The sequence below is a fragment of the Limulus polyphemus genome, unplaced genomic scaffold, assembly GCF_000517525.1.
Source record: "Limulus polyphemus unplaced genomic scaffold, Limulus_polyphemus-2.1.2 Scaffold38, whole genome shotgun sequence".
NCBI lineage: Eukaryota > Metazoa > Arthropoda > Merostomata > Xiphosura > Limulidae > Limulus > Limulus polyphemus.
Window position 1 is genome coordinate 995,394 of NW_013665648.1, and position 21,730 is coordinate 1,017,123.

General features: G+C 34.6%; 1 protein-coding gene across 1 annotated transcript in view; it reads left to right on the top strand.

Annotated features, from left to right (window-relative positions):
- Positions 1 to 21,730, top strand: part of LOC106461403 (kielin/chordin-like protein) — a 92,547-nt gene that overhangs the window by 23,088 nt on the left and 47,729 nt on the right. The window contains exon 3 of the mRNA XM_013921226.2: positions 18,627 to 19,101. Coding sequence (XP_013776680.2) covers positions 18,981 to 19,101 — 121 coding nt within the window. The 5' untranslated portion in view covers positions 18,627 to 18,980. The remainder of the gene's footprint in view (positions 1 to 18,626; positions 19,102 to 21,730) is intronic.

Genomic DNA, 21,730 nt, shown 5'->3' on the forward strand with positions numbered 1-21,730 from the left:
TCAATTGTGTGAAAATATAAGACGTAAAATTATCAATGTCTGTTTGTTTGTAATTAAGCACAAAGCTACATAATGAGTTATCTGTGCTCTGCCCACCATGGGTATCGAAACCCGGTTCCTAGCGTTGTAAATCCGCAGACATATCGCTGTGCCACTGGGAGGCGCAACCACTCAACTAAAAACAGATAAAATACAGAAATATGTATAAGAAACCACATAAAAATTTTACAACGCAAATATCTTAAAAAGAAGATTGCGGGTATCTATCACGTCATAACTTTTATACTTGGAATTACTAGATCATTTTGTTTCTGAGGGTTCGATGAAAGCTTTTTAACAACGCAATCTTCTTTTTAAGATATTTGCGGTGTAAAATTTTTATGTGGTTTCTTATACATATTTTTGTATTTTATCTGTTTTTAGTTGAGTGGTTGCGCCTTTCAGTGGCACAGCGATATGTCTGCGGACTTATAACGCTAGGAACCGGGTTTCGATACCCATGGTGGGCAGAGCACAGATAACTCATTATGTAGCTTTGTGCTTAACTGTGTGACGTATTACTTGGAATTACTAGATCATTTTGTTTCTGAGGGTTCGATGAAAGCTTTTTAACAATAGTCAGTTTTTACGTATCCCTCTCGATATTTCAATTACTCTTTTACGCGTTTTTTTTCTACAAATAAACATAAAATGCATGAAAACTTTCGTAGAACGTCAACGGTAGTCAATGGTTCCAGTTTGAGATATACAAGCTAGTTCGAACATCAACGCTTTCAGTACTCTTTAAATTCAGGTTATTTACTGCGTTGTTGGAAAGACTTATTGCTGAAACACGTAAACAACATTCCGACACGGGTAGAACTTCAAGCAGTTCTAAAATAGCAAGATTATATGCATGAGGCAAACAAAACTTATATTGTTCAAAGCAACAAAACTGTGAAGAGAAACTTAAGCCTCGGACGAACTCCAGGATCACTCAGACAGTATAGCTGGACTGTTTATTAAACCATATGATCTTTATGTTAGACTTCTTTATGTTAACAAAGTGCCAGAATACACTATTCTATTGGCTTCTCTGTTATTCCTATTAAGTTTGGTTTAATTTTACAATGAAATATATATACATCACCATTGATAATCATACTTACACGATAGTATGAAATGGTTTGACTTAATTTGTGGCTTGATTGTCAGTAGCCTGAAGTAGTTAAATACACCATAATCAGCATAACCCAAACAATTAAGGGACAGATGACCTCAGGATACTTTGTTGACAACGTACACAAATCTTATACAGTTTCTTAGTGGCTAAAATCTTGTTGTTTTGTTTGTTTGTGTATGTGTGTGTGTTTGACTTTTTGCTAGTCAAATACCAACGCTTTTCTGCTACTATAAGCAAAAAAGTGCATTTTGAAATTATGTTGCAATATGTATGAAGTAAAAAACAATCAGTGCACAGCGAACCAAAAAGCCAGAAACCCAAAACTGATACATAAAAAAATTCAATTTCACGTACCTCAATACAACCATGTTAGTAGCATGTATAACAATAACTTTCTGTTATTTATTGTTTTTTTATTTTTATATTTGGTTTTAATCATATTTGCTTTGTAAGTCTTATATATAATTTCACATAAAATTGATAATTTACAATTAATATTAAGTTTATAAGATTACCTATTTTCATCCGTATATTAAGTAACTTTTCAAAACTTTATTTGCAGTCCTATAGGGGGACAGCGGTATGCTCACGGACTTACAGTGCTAAAATCTAGGGTTAGATTCTCTACGGAAAGCAGAACGTAGATCTATTAAAACAAACAAATATTGTATATTCATTTATATATATTAGTATTACTGTCGAGTTTTAATGTCTATTATATGATATTAAAATTTTATTATATATGCATATATATATATATATAAGATATGGATAACTAATATTTTTTGTAAATTTGTAAAATAGTCTAAAACTTCTGGATTTCAAATGTTTATACTCTTAAAGAAATCCCCTTGTGGGACAGCGGTATGTCTCCAGACTTACCAAGCTAAAATCCGGGGTTCTATTCCCCGCGGTGGACAAAGCAAATAGCCCACTGTGGCTTTGTTCTAAAATAAACAAACAAGTGAAAAGAAATATATATATGAAGCTTGTAATTAGGTTTTAGTTAGTTTATTTTACATTCGGAGAAAGATAAAATATTTTTTACTTTGAAAAATGTAATAAAAATAGAAAAATATAAATTGACTATTTTTTAAAAGTAACCGTTTCAACGAGATCTACTGCTAGTTTAGGTTTTAAATTGTAGTCACAAGCAGCTGATGACAGACTTTCGCCTGGCTCTGATTCATCAATTCGAGTATGACGTATACGATAGTTTTACATCAGAACGTCTTTGATTCATCTGTCGTAGTTTATTTTCTAACGTTAGAAATGAACAAGCTTACTTATGATACTTATCCATTTAAAAAAAAAAAATTTCATATGCTGTAAACATGGAAAACTATTTTAAACTCAGGAGGAGGATTATCTGCGCTAGCCGTACATAATTTAGCAATGATAGACTAGAGGGAAGGCAGCTACTGCCAACTGTTGGGCTACTGTTTTGCCAACGAAAAGTGGGATTGACCTTGATATTATAACTCCACCACAGCTGAAAGGGCGAGCATGTTTTAATATAACAGGATTGTGTGTTGGTCTTATCTAACTTGGATAATCTTAATACGTCATTTATTCCGTATTATCTTACTTATGCACTTCAACATCTTGAATATCTATGTATTTAATGAGAATAAAAATATTGTAATAGTCACAGTTTTCGAAGAACATGAGGCCAATATGGTATCAGGCTTAAAGTTAATTAAACCTAGAAGGAATAATAATATAATTCGTATATGTACATATAAATGAATATATATATAACAACCAACAGTTAATATCACATTAAGAGCTGATTAATGATTACTAGGTTATTATATATATGGCCCAAAAATGATAAAATTTAAGTATAATCAATATTATACCAACTAAAACTTGATCGTCATAAACTTACCGTTAATTCTTAAAAGCACATTAATTAATTACTGCCCCCCAGTGGCACAGCGGTATGTCTGCGGACTTACAACGCTAGAAACCGGGTTTCGATACCCGTGGTGGGCAGAGCACAGATAGCCCTTGTGTAGCTTTGTGCATAATTAAAAACAAACAAAAAACAAATTAATTACTAAAAAAACAATGGTACAAGATCGGAAAATAGGAATAATAATAATAGTCTAAACTTCAGTTGCTGCTCGAAGTAGAATTATTGAGACATTGATTACATGTACCTTGTATTGGATTTTTTAGAAAATGCCTCTCATTTAAGGACTCTAGATAAAATGCCTGCCTTTCGTCAATTACCGGGCAATTGGTGATACGAAAAGTTTCGTTTCGAGTTTCCTTACTGTAAAACCTGTAACTTGTGATGAAATAATTGTTGATATTGCTTGAAACATCTAGTTAAACCGAACAGTAATATAAAGTATTGTTCACTTACTCTTACCAGCAACCCTATCGTACTCGGCTCACCACGGTTTTTTCTTTCTTTGTTGTATAACGAGTTAAAGTTGGAACAGTTATTGTTTTTATAAATGATAATGTTGATCAGACGACGGCTTTAAAGGACGTAGTTTATATATATTCTTTAACACTGATTTCTGGTTCGTACCTGCTACTTCCTGAGAAAATATTTACAGAAGATTTAAATATTTTACCGATTATAATTGTCCTTCTTCCGTTCAAAACTGTTTAAACGTTAAGTTTTATCGAAAATCCACATACACACACACACACACATATATATATATATATATATACAGGGATGTAGCCTGTGGGGGAAGGGCTAGAATGACCATCCAAATATTTCAAAAAGTCCACTGTCTTTTGATTTTTTAAAATAAACACTTGATATTCATGTAAGTCATTTAAATTCTTTGTGTAGAGGAAAAGACTCCATTTTTTTAAAGACCCCCATATACACACTCTGTAGTGCTGATATATGTAATTGATCTTCATAGCCATAATAAATAGCATATGATAACCATCTGTTGGTTAGGCTGTGTTACTCGTTGTCCAAACTTTTTTATAAAGTGTAATCCTGAGTTAGTTGTAATTACGTTTGCTGCATATTTCCCGCTCTGTTTTCATATCTGCTCATCTTTTCAGTCGTTCCTCTGATGTTCTTCAGTATATCTTGTTTTTATTCTATCATCCGGTCATAACAAAGAATATAGAACAGAGGTTCTCAAACTTTGATCAACATACTAAGCCTCCTTATGCTAAGAAAAAGATAAATACAACCGAGTTTACCATTTGAGAGATTGCGCAGGATAAACTACTCAGCGTGTCTAACGTGTCACGGTTGCTAAGGGATGCCACCTGGTAAGATAAACAAAAGTTATTTGCAATATTTTTCTTTGTTTTTCTTTTTTATATTTGGGTTATTTTTTTAGCGGTTTTTTTTTAAACCACCAAACCTTGGAAAAAATGACACGCAGCTGGCGCCTCCCTAGGGAAGCGCGCCCCATAGTTTGAGAACAATATGTATAAAAATTCCTTACTGAAACCAAGAAAATGTAGTAAATATAAGCAATGAACAGCGACGCGATGTCTAGCCTAACGTTTTAATCTTCGTACTCCATATAATAGTGACTTAGAATGGACTACATTCTCATGCATACCCAACATTTAATTTTTTTTTTCTGGTTTAAAAAGGCTATTAAATAATCGAACACTTTCAGGTTACCATTTATAATTAGGAACCACCAAAAGTTAACTTAAATGTCTATGTACGTTATAGCTGCTCATTTTGATTACATATATATATTTACGTATAAATGTTAATGTTTTAAAATCTAAGCCTGTGTTTAGGGTGCTGTGTCGCCCATCTTTATATGTACTTTCATGCCAAAAGCATTCAGCCATAAGAAGAAATCCTGGTAATTATTGTTTTAATGCTGTGTATAGCACCATCCATGGCCAAAGTAAATGTTTATATTCTGTGGAGCGTGCTCTTAGCACCATTCATGGCCAAAGTAACTGCTGCTATTCTGTGGAGCATGCTCTTAGCACCATTCATGGCCAAATTAACTGCTGCTATTCTGTGGAGCATGATCTTAGCACCATTCATGGCCAAATTAACTGCTGCTATTCTGTGGAGCATGCCCTCACTTGCATTCTGACAGATGCTTGGTGTAATGTGTCCCCATTTTTTGTTTCAAAACTGCAGTTGGTTGATGATGTCTAGGAGGCTGTGGTCTAACCTTATTAATTAACCCTCCCAATTGATCCCAAAGAAGCTATGGGGAGGGGGGGGGCTAAGTTTTGGCTTTGAAATGTCGGCATTGTTAATTTCTCTTAGTCGCATTTGTAGTACGTGTGTTTGTTAGTATTCTCATTTGTTCTGTAGTACGTGTGCATTGTTAGTTTTCTCATTTGTTCTGTAGCACGTGTGCATTGTTAGTTTTCTCATTTGTGCTTGTAGTACGTGTGTTTGTTAGATTTTCTTAGTTGTGTTTGTAGTACGTGTGCAGTGTTATTTTTCTCATTTGTACTGTAGTGCCTGTGCATTGTTAGTTTTATCTTTTATACTTGTAGTACGTGTGTTTGTTAAGAGTCACTACGTCGATGAACGATAAAGTGTCCACAAGCGTGGAGATGTATTGAGTATTATAAGGTGATTTGTTTAATGGGTGGGTGTTTCCTTTTCTCATCCGACATAAACATGCATAGTGTCACTGTTTGCCAATCAATGATTATCATGAATGGAATCCAATATCTTGCAGTCCCTAATTTACACGCTATGTCATTGCTACTGATATCCACATTTGTAATAACAAACCTTTTAAGAAAAAGTGTTGCCGGATATATTCTTGATCATTTAATCAAGAACCTTAGAAAAATAAATATATACAGATAGCTATTACCATCTTAATTGATTTGGGATGGTTTATAAATTATTTGTTCCAGAGCTGTCCACACGAAAACTGTATAAAAAGTCTGAACTAAGTCGAAATTAAACAATTACATTACATGATAGCATCTAATACATAGAGTCAGACTAAAGAACATTATCACCTAATGAATGGAAACTTAGGGTTAGAACACTAAACAAAAGACTTAAGGCAGGAAAAAGTACATAATACTGAACTGGAGGCGTATTGCAGCTAATAAATACAGTTAGATAACATTTTCTGAACTGAATCAGAGACGTGCCAGATAACAGTTATATATATCTTACCAATCTAATCCGGCGTATATAAAACCCTAGCAAGTTGACTAGGTTAGCGTATCAACAATACCCGAGATACATGTAACATGATAGATAATATCCTCCACCTTATTGCTCTTGAGTGTTTCCAGGGAATTAAACATCACACAACAAAACACATATTATGATTAAAAGTTTTGAGAAATATCAGCTTTCATCAGCTCAACTAGATTGATAACATGAGACGCTACTCCCTGGAATTGAATAAGTTTTTAAGTGGGCAATCGATCTGGTGTATTTTTTCGTTTATATCGTTCCACCCATATTTAACCTCATTCTTTCTCAAAGTGTTTATGACAGATAACAATGTTGGTTCTCTTCAAACGCCATCTCACGGTCAAAGGTCACTGCAACAGAGAAATACACTGTGAAATGTGTTTTCTGTGGGAAAGTAAACATTGATATTGTTAGTTTGTTTTTGAATTTCATGCAAAGCTATTCAAGGGATATATTGGCTAGACAGAAGGCAGATAGTCAATATCACCTACCGCCAGTTCTTGAGCTACTCTATACCAATAAATAGGGTACTGACTGTCACATTATAACGTCCCCACGACTGGAAGAGAGAGCATGTTCGGGAATAGGATTCGAACCCGCGACCCTCAGAGTGAGAGTTGAGTGCCCTAACCACCTGGACATATCAGGCCCATGAAATTGAAGGAAATAAATGCTACTCAGGTGGAACATTTCAGCTTACCAGAACATTTGTTTGAAGTAGAATTACTTTACTCGACGACAAGTCAAGAATGTCCAAAATATTCAGTGTCATTCAATGTTATATTTGTGCATAGTATTACGATTTAGGCCACACTTAACTCAGTGAAAGGTGTTTGAGTTAATGATGTTAAGATTCTATGATTGCAAATTTTATGTAACATTTGTTTGTTTGTGGTTAAGTAAAAAACTACACAATGGGTTATCGGTGCTGTGTCCACCACGAGTATCGAAACCCGGTTTTTAACCAATGGGGGGGGGGGCATTACGTAATAAAAAATTTAGGTTGCACACAGTGACACAAGCTTACTTGTAGGCCTAGGTTTAATTTTAAAGAGCCATGGTCAGAAATAACTAGGTTTGTATTTTTAACAAATTAAAAAAGCAACACTGTATATACAAAACAGGTTTTTGTTAGCAACCACTAGGGAATTTGAGAGACTGTAGAAAGTTTATAAAATAAAATACAGAAGCTGAAACAGACGAATCAAGTGAACCAATTAGTTGCCAATATGTTTAAAAGCATTACAAAAAATTTTTTATGTGTGATAATACTATATATTATTGGGAACCACAAAATGAGGGAGTACCTTTTCAAAACATTTCTAACACGATAAGGCGTCCTCCATTATCAGCTTCATTAAGTACTGAATCGAACGAATTATTTCCATTTAATTTGATTCAAGTTAACTTGGTTATTTGTACCAAAAGTGCCTCCTAACGGCTATTTCAAAATAACTCCCTAGAAGTACGGTCACGCATTGTAAAGTGAGCACTTAAATGTTTTTTACAGAAGAGTTTATTATATAGTAAGCTACACGGTTATAGTCGTCATTGTATTTTTTTATCTTTTTCGCGATCGTTTCAAAAACATGTCAGTGAGCGTCTTAATCTTTTCAAGTTTCAAATTTATCTTAAAAATTTTAAATCTAGAGATACAAAACAAAAGTTCGTGGTTAGTTCTCTATCTTGTAATTGTATAGTATACTATGATTGAACAGACATTTTAGCTTTTCACTTTATTCAAAGTCGTGTTGTTACAGCGAAAGTAAAAACTGGTAAAACTGCTGCGCACATTTTATGTCCCAACGCGCATAAATCTTCAATAAGCACATAAGCTAACAGGTCAGAGTATATACTGTGTAAAAAGACACCAAGAATGTGGTGGAAATTTTAACACATTTTCATGAAGTTACTGCCTTTCCTCTTTTAGTCTTCTCATTTTTTTCACTTTAATTACACATTTTATCTTCACTAGATAACAAGGTCCTCAGACGATAAGGGTGATTCACGAGTGGAAACGTCTAAATCCCTCACTGTTTATGTGGCGTCCTCTAGCGTTTTAATTACCCAAAAATTTGTGTCAAGGAACCTTTGGCGCCTATGTTTCCGAGCAAGAGCTTCGCAAAGTTTGTTCAAAAATATTTAAGACTGTTTTCTCATATTTAACTGAGAATTTGTTAAAGAGTTGATTATATTTACCTAAACATTATCAACGATGTCGGACATTCCAGTGAGCATGAACCATGTGTTATATTGTAAGCTCTAGTTAAAAACATTTGTTGCACAGGTAGACTATTGTTGTAGAGGGGCTTTGATAATAGTTTTATGGATTGTATTTGCCATAAGTGGAATAATGAATAACGTTTCTCTCTTGTGAGGAAGTCCTCAGCATGTAGTTTAACACGTGATGCTGCTGAACACTTTGCACTTTTAGCTATGCGCGCGTTATTCTGATAATCGGTTCAAAGAATTGGACAAAGAAAGTCCTAAATGGTGTAGGTGCTGCTGGCTTGATGCCTTCTTTCTGGTCAGCAGTTCAAAATTATGTACGAATATACCCGAATCCTAGGGGTCTCTGACCTTGCTGTTTAGCAAAGGCAGATGTAGTCAAATCTAGTACAAAGTAAGATGTAGTTCGCATTCATTGAAGGTCATCGACATCCCTCTGTGGATGTTACTTATACAATATAAGAGATTAGGTTCAATGTATTAGTACATTCTTAAAACACATGACATAGCAGTGTGGGCTTTTTTGTTGTTACTGCTTTTCCTGTGCCGCTGGCGAATTAAGAGATACACTGTCACAATTACGGTGGATTAGAGAAGAACGTTCTTGGACTGAGAAATAAGATGTAAGATTGATAATTTAATTCCCAAAGTAAATCAACCTTCTAAACCAACAATCAAACAAACCACTTTGGGGAGATAAAATGCTGAAACTGAACTGGTTAAATAATTTTATTTTCCTAAGAATATGAAAATGTTTATCAAAGACCTAAAACTCCATAAATTTCATAATTGTTTTCTCACCAACGAATAAACAACCTACGTTTGCAGTCCTCCGATGAGACAGCGTTAAATTTTAGTATTTACAACGCTAAAATCTGGGGGGCGATTCCACGCGGTGGACATAGTGAATAGCCCAATGTGGCTTTGCTCTAAAACACACACACACACACATACGTTTATTATAATAATAATATTTAACATGACATTGAAGTGCCACTGAAAATCTCTGTTTGTTATACATAAATATACCACTAATTAGATTATTAGTCGAACGTAGACAACCTAGTGATATTTATTGCTGTTTTTACTGTAGTTTTATCAGATTGTAATTATTAGAAGAGTCAACGTGGAAGGTCTACACAACGGTCACGTAGTCGAGCATCAATTCTGAAATATGGAATATTATATGATACTCAATAATTTCGAATGTATACAATATTTCAATATTAAATTATACAGAATGAAATAACTAATTACGAAAAATCAAATCAATCTAAAATTGAAATTGATTACATTTCATGTTTTTACTGTACTATATTACAAGTTACGTTCTCAGAAGACTTTCGTCGCGTGCTCATGTGAACACATTTTGCCTTGAATTACGAATAGTGACAACATCGGATTTTTAAACACTTTATTTCCAAGCTACTCATGCAACAAATTATTTATGGGTCCATGACTGTGTTGGCTAAAGGACCCCTAAGAACATACAAGTACTACAAAAAAAAAAAAAGAAAAAAGATACGGCTTCACTATTGTAATTAATCCGATTAATTACTACTGAAATCTCTTATGTAATATGTGTGAGGTATAAACATCATGTTAAATATGTTAAATCACAATATTCTTTATTAGTCCAATATGGACTTCCAGTATAAATGGTGCATAAAATCATAACGTGTTTGCAACAAATAGTAGCTGAAAAAGTCTTTCGTTCTAAGCCATGTGCTTATTACAGATAAGGAAAATTTTAGCGTGATATATCACGCCTTCTGGCTTTCTACTTAGTGCACCTTGGACTGTGTATATGATTATAATTAACGAAAAGGGACAACCCAGGAAAAAAAATCAAGTGCACCTTGGACTATGATCATAATTAACGAAGAGGGACAACCCAGGTAAGAAAATCAACTGCATCTTGGATTGTTTGTTTTGAACTTTGCGCAAAGCTACACGAGGGCCATCTGCGCTAGTCGTCCCTAGTTTAGCAGTGTAAGACTAGAGGGAAGGCAGCTAGTCATCATCACTCACCGCCAACTCTTGGGCTACTCTTTTACCAACGAATAGTGGGATTGACCGTCACATTATAACGCCCCCACAGCTGAAAGGGTAAGCATGTTTGGTGTGACGGGGATTCGAACCCGCGACTCTCAGACTGCGAGTCGAGCGCCCTAACCACCTGGTCATGCCGGGCCTGCATCTTGGAAGCTGGAGAGGTAGACCACATATTTTTATCTTTAACAAATAACATTGCCGTAGGAAGCAATTTTTGAGTGGTCAGGCCATTGCCACATTGCCATTTCTATGGGGGGATCATACCCCCCGAAAAGTATTAAAAATTCAATACTATGAGATTGAATCTTGACCATTTTAACTAAAAATACTGGATACACACAACTTAGTGTATTGGATCAAAAGAAGCCAGTTTTAATACATAAGTTGTAGCTATACATGTCACGAAAAAGTGGTCAGACCATGGCCTGGCTGGCCTTACCGGTTCCTACGTCCCTGAATAATACCGAGAAAGTTAAAAACAGAAAAAAGGGGAGAAATGGAAAGAGAAAACTGAATAACATTAGATGCGTGGGAAAGAAGTGAAAAAACTTATTTGTTCTGAACAGGTGGAAACTTTGATTATATAATGAGTTACGTGATAAATAAAACTGGTAAAAAACAGAATATAAAAAAACTGTTTAATGGCATAAAGAAATGTGGTACAGCCCATAAATATCAGTGACACTTAGCATAGTAAGAAAACTAGTCCGCACGTAGACTTACAATGCTAGAAACCGGGTTTCGATACCCGTGGTGGACAGAACACAGACAGCCCATTGTGTAGCTTTGTGCTTAATTACAAACAAACAAGCACGTAGAGTCACAAATAAGGTAGAGAGGACAGTGGGCAGATAGAGGTGAAAGGATATTACAAGAAAGACGTTAGAGCATATGAGGAACCACCAGGATTGATAGATGAGACTTATTCGTTAACCCTGAAATTACAGATTTGTTTTCATACCGTTCGGCACTGATAGTCTCCATACTGCATCATATTGAGGAACCACCAGGATTGATAGCTGAGACTTATTCGTTAACCCTGAAATTACAGATTTGTTTTCATACCGTTCGGCACTGATAGTCTCCATACTGCATCATATTGATTTTTATGTTTTATCCTGAAATAACACTTATTGATAAGAAGCGCCCAAAAAACTTGTGTGAAATCGTTCGCGTTTATGTAAGAAACATAAAGAGTTCCGGTAGTAATAAGAGGAACTACTTTCAATAATGATGGTCCTTTTTATGTTTTTTATTTTATTTTGTGACTCGTGTGTTGTTAGGGGATAGTGGCGAATAAGGGTGTGCTGCCTGAGGAGGACGAGGTGTTAAGGTCAGCGTCGGGGCACGAGTCTACGTCAGAATCCGAGATATTGTCCAGTAATCTTCGTAAGATCTTGAGATGCTGGTTCCTAGTCATTGGTGAGGTTGTTGATCTGGTTGAAGGTCCCTTTGGGCTGCCGGGGCAGGAGTTTCAACCTGGGAGCCCTGATAAGGGCTGTTTTAAAAACCGTATTTTTGGAAAAGAACAGGAACGCAATGCAAGTCAAACTATCGTATTCACGAATTAAGAATCGTCCTCTGTCTGTTAATAGGAATCATGTAACCAACAAATTCATGTTTCCACAAGCAACTTAGTGCCTAAATAGTTCAGGAAAATTATCTAAAAAAAACTATAACTGTACATATGGTAATCTTACAATTGCAGTTTCGTTTTTCCAGTTGCTGTTGTGGTAACAATTACAGAAGTAATTGAAATATAAAGGAAGATACTTACCAGCTTCCAATACAATAGCGCAGATAGCCCTTGTGTAGCTTTGCGCGAAATTCAAAACAAAGAAAAGAAACCAATACAATAATGTAGTGAATGACTGCGCCCTCTTGTAGCAAAATGGAAAAGCTTATCACTCGGTAACAGCTTATTCAGCGCAATATTTTTCATTTTTATGCCTTTGCAGAATTTCTTCTTTTGAAAGATATTTTCTATCCGATAGAGAATAAATTATTCGGTTGGATCTTTCTCACAGCAAAGTTTTGTTTGAAAAATTAAAAAAAACGAAGAAAGATCTGGCAGTAGAATAACCAGTACTTTACATGCGGTAATTATTCGGTGGATCTTTCTCACAGCAAAGTTTTGTTTGAAAAATTAATAAAAAACGAAGAAAGATCTGGCAGTAGAATAACCAGTACTTTACATGCGGTATCTACATGGAAATTAAATACCACATGTAAGTGTATATATATACATAATGTGGTATGTATTTCTCCTTTTTGAAAAAAAAATATTCGAAAAAAATAGCTAGTTCAAAATACAGTTACACAAGATTGCAGCGGATCATCCTTTCAAGTTATAAAGTTCAAGCGCAAATTCAAATATTTTAAATAGTATTTATGTTTGTTGTACAAACAATTCATGGCTCACTATGTACTGTGATGTTCACATTTGAATACACTCTTCAAATTACTCATCCTGAAGCTTTTCAAGAAGAAACAAAATTTCAGGACCAGCTGACTGTTTTCTTTTCTCTTTCGGTTTTTCCTATCCTTGACCATGGCCTGGTGGTTAGGGTATTCGACTCACAACTTGTATACGTCGCAGGTTCGAATACCATCACCCATAAAAATTGCTGTTTTTAAAACCAAATGTTCAGTTTGACGTCGTAAAATTAATACTTAAAGTCTGACTAAGTGTCACTAGGAAATGGGAAAAGAAGGAAAATAAGAACAACAAATAGGTGTTTCCTTTGCGAGTTTTAGTGAAGAAGTGGTATATTTTTTGAAACGTCAAACACAAAGAGGGAGTAAAGTATTCTACTGGAAGATGCAGAATTTGAACATTAAAAGTAATTTAATGTAAATAAAAGACCAGTCGTCAATAGTTCTAGCTCTAACAACCTGATTAGTATCATTTTAAAAACTGGGCTATTTTCACTTGACACATTTGTGACTGGGTAAAATAACCAAACTAGGTGGCCATTAAACAAGATGGCCACCTAGTGCTTACGTTGTTTATTACATACATTATACACATTTATGGCAAACGTTTACTTTTTCTAAAAATATTTGTACATATAATAGTACTGCAATTTTAAAATCATTATAATTAAACGTAACACAGCGAATTTCCCAAGAATTCAAGCAACTGGGGTTGTTTCTGTAACCCTAGTGAGTGTGAATTAGTCTCAGATTGCTGATATTATAATTCTTTGAACTTGTAGTCTAAATATTAATTTTTAGAATCAGCAAAACGTTCACTGTAAACCAACCTTTCATATACATTTAAATATAGTATATAGAACGTAGCTGATTATATATATCTACAATAAAGACTGAACGAACATAAACGATCTGAATAAAAAGATATGTTTAAAAACACAGGTGAGATAAATATTCTAGCTAGCAACGTGAAAGTATATCATCACAGAAATATCCAAAAATAACGGAGAATGTTTCCAATCCTTTTAATTAAGTATCCAGAGGTAAATACAAAACATACATACATGCTTGCATCTGTTTCAGTAACACAGAACTTTATCGCCATCTGTAGCTGACAAAACTTACTATTTTGCCTCTTAGTATTTACAGAAGAGAAATATGCTGCTCCTTTTCTGCCAACTACAGTTAATAGCAGTGTGTAGATTTCTATCATATATTGTATATATATTTGTTAAACTTCAAACTGTGTCGGACAGTAATGTGAATACGATTGTCCTTTAAACCTGAAATTAATTTATTTGGAAATTTACGTTTTCAGATGTCGTTATTTTAATTAATACTTTCATATTCTGTTACGTCAGACTAAAGAATATTATCTACCAATGAACTGGAAACTTAGGGTTATAACACTACTTAACACTAAAGAAAAGACTTAAAACATGAAAAAGTCACATAATACTGAACTGGAGACGTACGACAGCTAATAAATAAAGTTAGAGAACGTTTTCTGAACTGAATTTGAGACGTGCTAGATAACAGTTATATATCTTACCAATCTAATTCGACGTATATAAAACCATAGCAAGTTGACTAGGTCAGCGTATCAATACTCGAGATACATGTAACATGATAGATAATATCCTCCACCTTATTTCTCTTGACTGTTTCCAGGGGATTTATTCAGGTTTCCTGCATCGGTTCTTCAAATACCGAGAACGATTGATAATTATATCGTCATGTTGTTTAGCTTGTTTCATACAGTTTTATGCTAGAACTTTTTATTTGGTTTGTTTGTAGTTTAAGCACAACGCTACATAATGGGCTATCTGTACTCTGCCCACAGCAGGTATCGAAAAACGGTTTCTAGCGTTGTAAGTCCGCCATTCTCATTCACTTCAGTGTTTTTTCTTCTTTTGTTGTTGTTATGTTTTATAATTTAACAGCACAGAACGTATTGTACAAAACTGTATTACAGTACTATACGTGATATTTATAACTTAATACCAAATATTTTATGCTGATATTCAGCATACCGCCTTTAAAATCACCCGTTCTTTCTCTGTACTGGTTGAAATTTACTTCCGTTTTCCTGTTAAAGTCTCGCAACATAAGGTTTTATTAGGCTATAATTTTTATCCTTCTACTGAATCTCCTAAGCACCTGTTTCGAAGTTTTCTGGCGAATGGTAAAGTGTTATGTATCTAAGTAATTATAAAACAAAGTAGGCAAAGTAATGTGAAATTGTGAAATGAATAAAATAAAATAAAATAAATGTCGAATGAATAAAGAAATAATTATGTTTCTCGCTTTCCAGGGGGAATGCCCCCCTTGCGGATACCCATGGTTCTAGCTATTGCTTTCCTGAGTTTCGATGATTAAAGTTCTATTACAAAGACGTGGGGTGCCCGGCATGGCCAGGTGGTTAGGGTACTCGACTCGCAATCTGAGGGTCTCGGGTTCGAATCCCCGTCCCACCAAACATGCTCGCCCTTTCAGCCGTGGGAGCGTTATAATGTGACGGTCAATCCTACTATTCGTTAGTAAAAGAGTAGCCCAAGAGTTGGCGGTGGGTGGTGATGACTAGCTGCCTTCCCTCTAGTCTTACACTGCTAAATTAGGGACGGCTAGCGCAGATAGCCCTCGTGTAGCTTTGCGCGAAATTCAAAAAACAAAACAAACAAAAACGTGTTACACGTTGGCCTGGCCTATTTCACAAGGATCTGTTATGGAACATCGCTCATCATCATCTCGGGGATAAGCTTAAACAAAATTACATTCATCAAGCCTGTTTTTACCCCCGATAAATTTAATTCAAGTTGAAAGAAGTTTTTAACTAGAAGAATCCTGACTAAACTACTACTCCTCAGACTGAGACTGCAACATCAATATTTTGTAGGTCTTCATATAATATGTTGAAAAGAGCAGTATTGTCTTAGAGAGTTGATATTTATCCTCCCGATGGTTCAGCGGTAGCCTTGAGAGCTTATAACGCTACAATTCACGTTTTAATCCCTGTGGTGGACAAAGCGGATATAGCTCATTTAGCAACTTTGCTCATAAATAAAACATATTTTTATTCCTATTATACAGTAGCTGGAGTACCGGTCCGTTGGACGGGTGAAATAAAAATTCGTTTGTAACAAAGGATAGAAAATTGTGCTTCTATTTTTTTCTTCTTAATATAATAAACATTAAAAGTGCAATAAAAATACATATAGGTACGAATACCGAAAAGAAAGACATACTGTTTTCAAGAATTTTAACAATAGTGGTTACATAGTTCATTCTAATGCTGAAGGATATACAATATTGATAGTTTTCCAAAATTAGACGTTTATTTATATAGATTTTTTTTTTATTCATTTCGAGTGAGAGTTTGTTTGTAGCTAAGCGCAAAGCTTAATAATGGGCTAATTGTGCTCTGCCCACTACGGGTAACGAAACTCCGTTTCTAGCGTTATAAGTCTGTAAACATGCCACTGTGCCACTGGGGGCGCTTATGAGAGAGAGAGACAAATTAAATCTGTCACCCCACATGTTGCGTGTCTTAATTGTCTAATCTTATTCATTAGGACTTAGTAATAGAATGTAAAACAAAAGAAAACAATAATATTATGTTTGAGTAAGAACTTATGTGTATGTTCGCATTCGATATACTTACAGGTATACAACAAATTATGTTTCTGTGGACTTACAACGCTAGAATCCGGGTTTCGATACCCGTGGTGGGCAGAGCACAGATAGCCCATTGTGTAGCTTTGTGCTTAATTTCAAACAAACAAACAAAAAATAAATTTACCGAAAAATATCAGTCACCGTATTATAGTTTCCATATGTAAAATCAAATATTTTAATGCTTATTTATACACTTGACTCAGCGGTAAACTTGAGATTTATAAAGCTAAAATTCAGTGTTCGATTACCCGCAGTGTATGTTCATAATGATGGTTGAATTTTTTCAAAAATGGGGTAGTTTTTCAAACTTAACTAAAAGCTGGAGTATTTGTTTGTTTGTTTCAAGTTAAGCACAAAACTACACAGTGGACCATCTATGCTCTGTCCACCACGGGTATCGAAACCCGGTTTCTAGCGTTGTAAAAGCTGAAGCATAACAGCTCAAAAATTAAAACAAAAACTCATGATACTTTTTAAAGGAAACTTAATGCATAAACCCCATTATCTGCAAATAAAATTATATAAACGTTACAAAAACCTTTGAATAATAATAAAAAATATAATTGTAGCTGTGGTCGAAGTTATACCAGTGTGAAGTTAGTAAGTTGAACTTTGTTATAAATGTTATCACGCCAATTTAAAACACTATTATTATGGATGATTGCAGCAAAATACGTTTCTAGTCAGATCATTAGAATAAAATTTAGTTAATAAGGTCTATCTACCGCTTGGTTATCTGTTTGTTTCTATGTCTCAATCCTTTTAAGCACTATTCAAGAGTTCGATGAATTTCAAGTTTATAGTGATGACATACTGTAACTGGAAGACAGGGTTAACTTTCAGTTACAGAACTCACGGGTCAAGGACACATCTCAGGTCAATGAACTCAACAGTAACAAGATCTTATGAATATTTATGGTGACATTAACTTATCATATAGAATGGAGAAGAAGTGATTCCAAAAATCAAGTATATATATTTTGATTAAGGTCAAAGCAACTATAGATAGGTCAATCAGTCTATGGTCGAACGGTTAGACAGATACGGTCAGAACGTACAATTCATTCTAATATTTATATGTAGTAACGAAAGAAAAATATATTCAATTGCTATACTGAATACCAGGTTGATTTTCGGTTTCGCTTTAAGCACATAGCTTTCTCTGTTCAGAAGTTTTGTGATTAACCTTTTCTAATTTTACACCAGTACTTAAGATAATCTCTGATCACTATTGTGTTAACAAGATTTCACAAATTTTTAAACCATCTTTGACCACTTTTGTCCTATAAGACTTAACCAGTTTTTAAATAACCTTTAACCACCATATTGTGTCTTAAACAAGAAGACTTAAACAACTTTTAAAATAATCTTTGATCACCATATTGTGTCTTACAAGACTTGCACTACATTTAAAACAACTTTCGACCACCATATCATGTCTTACATTTACACAACTTTCAAGACAAGTTTTGTCCACCATATTGTGTCTTACAAGACGTAAACAATTTTTAAAACAATCTTTGACCATCTTATTGTGCCTTACAAGGCTTACACAACTTTTAAGACACATTATTGTGAGTTACAATATTCATAATGACTTTTAAGACAAGCTCTTACCATTTTTTCCGTTTTATTTTTTTCCATAAAAATTTTCGTTAACAATTGTTACTACTTGGGCTTCTTGTGAATTTTCTCAACGGTGTTTCTTGAGTTGATATACATTCACAAAAAATCACATAGTATTAATAATAATGTGAACTTCTGTAGCTGGCTGCAAAATTTTTATACAACAAAGATCGCACTGAGTTGTGTTTCTTATTATTCTAATTAACCATCACCTTTAAGTCTATTACAATTTATGAGTAGGTTTTACTTTCTAGGATAGAGCGCATGCGTTCGACTAAGACGTCACGATCTATATTTCAGATGGTCACCACGTGCACGTGATGTGCGAGAGACGCAGCGAGAGGTTGATGATGGTCAAGAACGAAGATGGTGATGTTTTTCGTTTATACGTAACTGGATGTCTTGGGTTTACTTCAGAAATTTTGATCGGTGGTGACTAGATCCGTTTTAGTTTTTGTTTTTCTAATCAACATCAAGAACGCTTTGGCACTCCCAAAACGACTCTAACTCGTGTTTTTAAATACAGATCGGTATGATTCAACTTTCAAAAATCAATCGCTTCCTTGTCGTTTTTTAAGGTACTGTCTGTATAGTTATCTCTGTAGATATTTAATAACTGTCAATATTTAAAAAAAAGGGGACGAACACCTCAGAATGCTCCTTTTAAAGAGTGTTACTACTCAAGTTAGAGTGTTAGTACTTATGACTTTATTAATGAAGATTGTCGAGCCTTCTAAACCTGATGGAACACTTCGCGATATGAAGAGTATCAAAGGTATTTACTACGTTTTTTTATTAACTTTGTGTTAGTTAGTAACTACAACGACAAGTAGATCCTACGTCTAGTGATGGCTGGATATATTTGCTTCGTTTGTTTAAGCGCAGAGCTATACACTAACTGGCTATCTGCGCTGGATAGTGGTCTAGTATCTGTGCTGGATATATATATATATAAAGATTTTAAAGGTACACAATGATATGGCTATCTGTGCTGGATAGTTACATAGAAAACTTTTAAAGCTACGCTATGGTCTGGTTATCTGCACTGGATAGTTATATAGAAAGCTCTTAAAGCTACACAATGGTCTGGCTATCTGCGCTAGATAGTAATATAAAAAGCTTTTAAAGCTACACAGTAGTCTGGCTACCTCTGCTGGATAGTTATACAGAAATCGTTTAAAGCTTCACAGTGGTCTGGCTATCTGCGCTGGGTAGTTATATAGATATATTTTAAAGCTTCACAATGATCTGGTTATCTGCGCTAGAAAGTTATATAGAAAGCTTTTAAAGTTACACAATGGCTTGGCTAATTGCGTTTGATAATTATGTAGAAAGCTTCTAAAGCTACACAGTAGTCTGGCTACCTGTGCTGGATAGTTATACAGAAAGCGTTTAAAGCTACACAATGGTCTGGTTATCTGCGGTGGATAGTAATATAGATAACTTTTAAAGCTACATAGTAGTCTGGCTATCTGCGCTGGATAGTTATATATAAAATGCTTTTAAACCTACACAATGGGTCTGGCTATCTGCGCTGGGTAATTATACAGATATCTTTTAAAGCTTCACAATGGTCTGGCTAATTGAGCTTGATAGTTATATAGAAAGCTTTTAAAGCTTCACAATGGTCTGGCTAATTGAGCTTGATAGTTATATAGAAAGCTTTTAAAGCTTCACAATGGTCTGGCTAATTGAGCTAGATAGTTATATAGAAAGCTTTTAAAGCTACATAATGATCAAAACCCGGCTCCGAACAGACTTGCCATTTCAGTTGTGGAGACGTTATAACGTGATAGTCAATCACTAGAAAAAAGTAGCCTAAGTGTTGGCGATGGGTGCTGCCGGTCGGTTACCTTCCCTGTGGTCGACAGTTCAAAATTTTGAACAGCGACAGATAGTCTTAGTAGGTTTGCCATTAACAATACCAATAATACAATACACATCGATTTAAATCGAATATGATCTGAGCTACATCAGTTTTCATTGTTTGTTTTGTTTTTTAATGATGGAAATATTTCGTCAGAGTATAGCTTTGTTGCTTTTTTGAGATGATTAGCCCGTGTTTCTGAGTCATGATATCACGAAAAGATTTATTTCATTATGTCGCTATATCATGACGATATTTATTTCATAAAGCCACGTGATTCAATTATAAATCTTTTTTTTTCTATTTTAGCATTATGCCCTATGAAGATAATACCTAAAAATGCACTGTTTGTAATTGTCGTTTTCATACAGAGTAGAACGTATATTTTCTTACATGTGTAGCTCGACTTAAAAACTTTACATTAGCCATCCGCTTGATTGTTCATCGTAGCAAATTAGAGTAAACACATCAACAAAATCAATCCCAGATGCCTTGGGAAAACGAGCTGTCCTTGTCGAGGGTGTACCTCGTGACATGTAATTTGAGAGGGAGCGTTTGGATGCTACTGTTAAGTCTGGGATACGTCATGACTTTGAACGAAGAAACATGGATTTTCACTTAATATCATCTTCTCTTACAGTGAGTATAGCTGTCATTTTTTTACAACAAGAGAAATTAGAGACAGAACCACCACTAGTATCCAATGAAAACACACCTACAATCTTGCCTCATCCACATAAGTTTGTAAAAACCTTCTCTGATGTTTAGAAACGTATAGTTTTGCTCATATATTTATATATTATATTCGGACTTTCAACTAAAACATGACGGTCTTCTTTTTAAACAGTAATTTTAACAACAGCTTACATTGAGATGACAGTTTATAGATAAGACTAGAACAAACAACTTTGATTGTTTCATGTAACCACAATAAAATAATATGAATTGCTAATAATTAACAGGTACTTTTTATGTGTGTTCTGTTAATTTACACTATATCACTATATTTGGAGTGAAAAACGTCACCAGCAAATTAGTCTTTTAAAATTGACTAAAACAATGAAGTTTAATTATTTCTAGAAAAAATGGACCCGGACTGTGGTTTGTGGTAGGGTCAGATAAGAGTATCCAAAGAGTTGGAGGTTAACGTTTTTAGCTAGCTGCCTTACCTCTAGTCTATCCTTTCAAAACTATAGACAGCTATGTAGATTTGCACGAAAATTATGGAACAAAAAACGTAAGTTTGACTTTGGCGATAATAACGGTAAAAATTGACTAAACACAAATTCGAGAACTCGGTTAATGTTTTTTATCGGTTTAGGAATTTAAGGTTTTCTTGAGAATATGTGTATGTGTAAATGTATGTTTCTGCATATATATAAGCTCTTAGCCTCCTTAAAGCCTGTCAGGTTTTATAGGGGCCACGATTCTTTACAGTAGGTGTGTGTGTGATTTGTTGGCGATAAATTCTACATTAAATGGATAGCACACAATCCACTTGTTTTAATATAATATATTTAAAACAAGCCAAACTAAA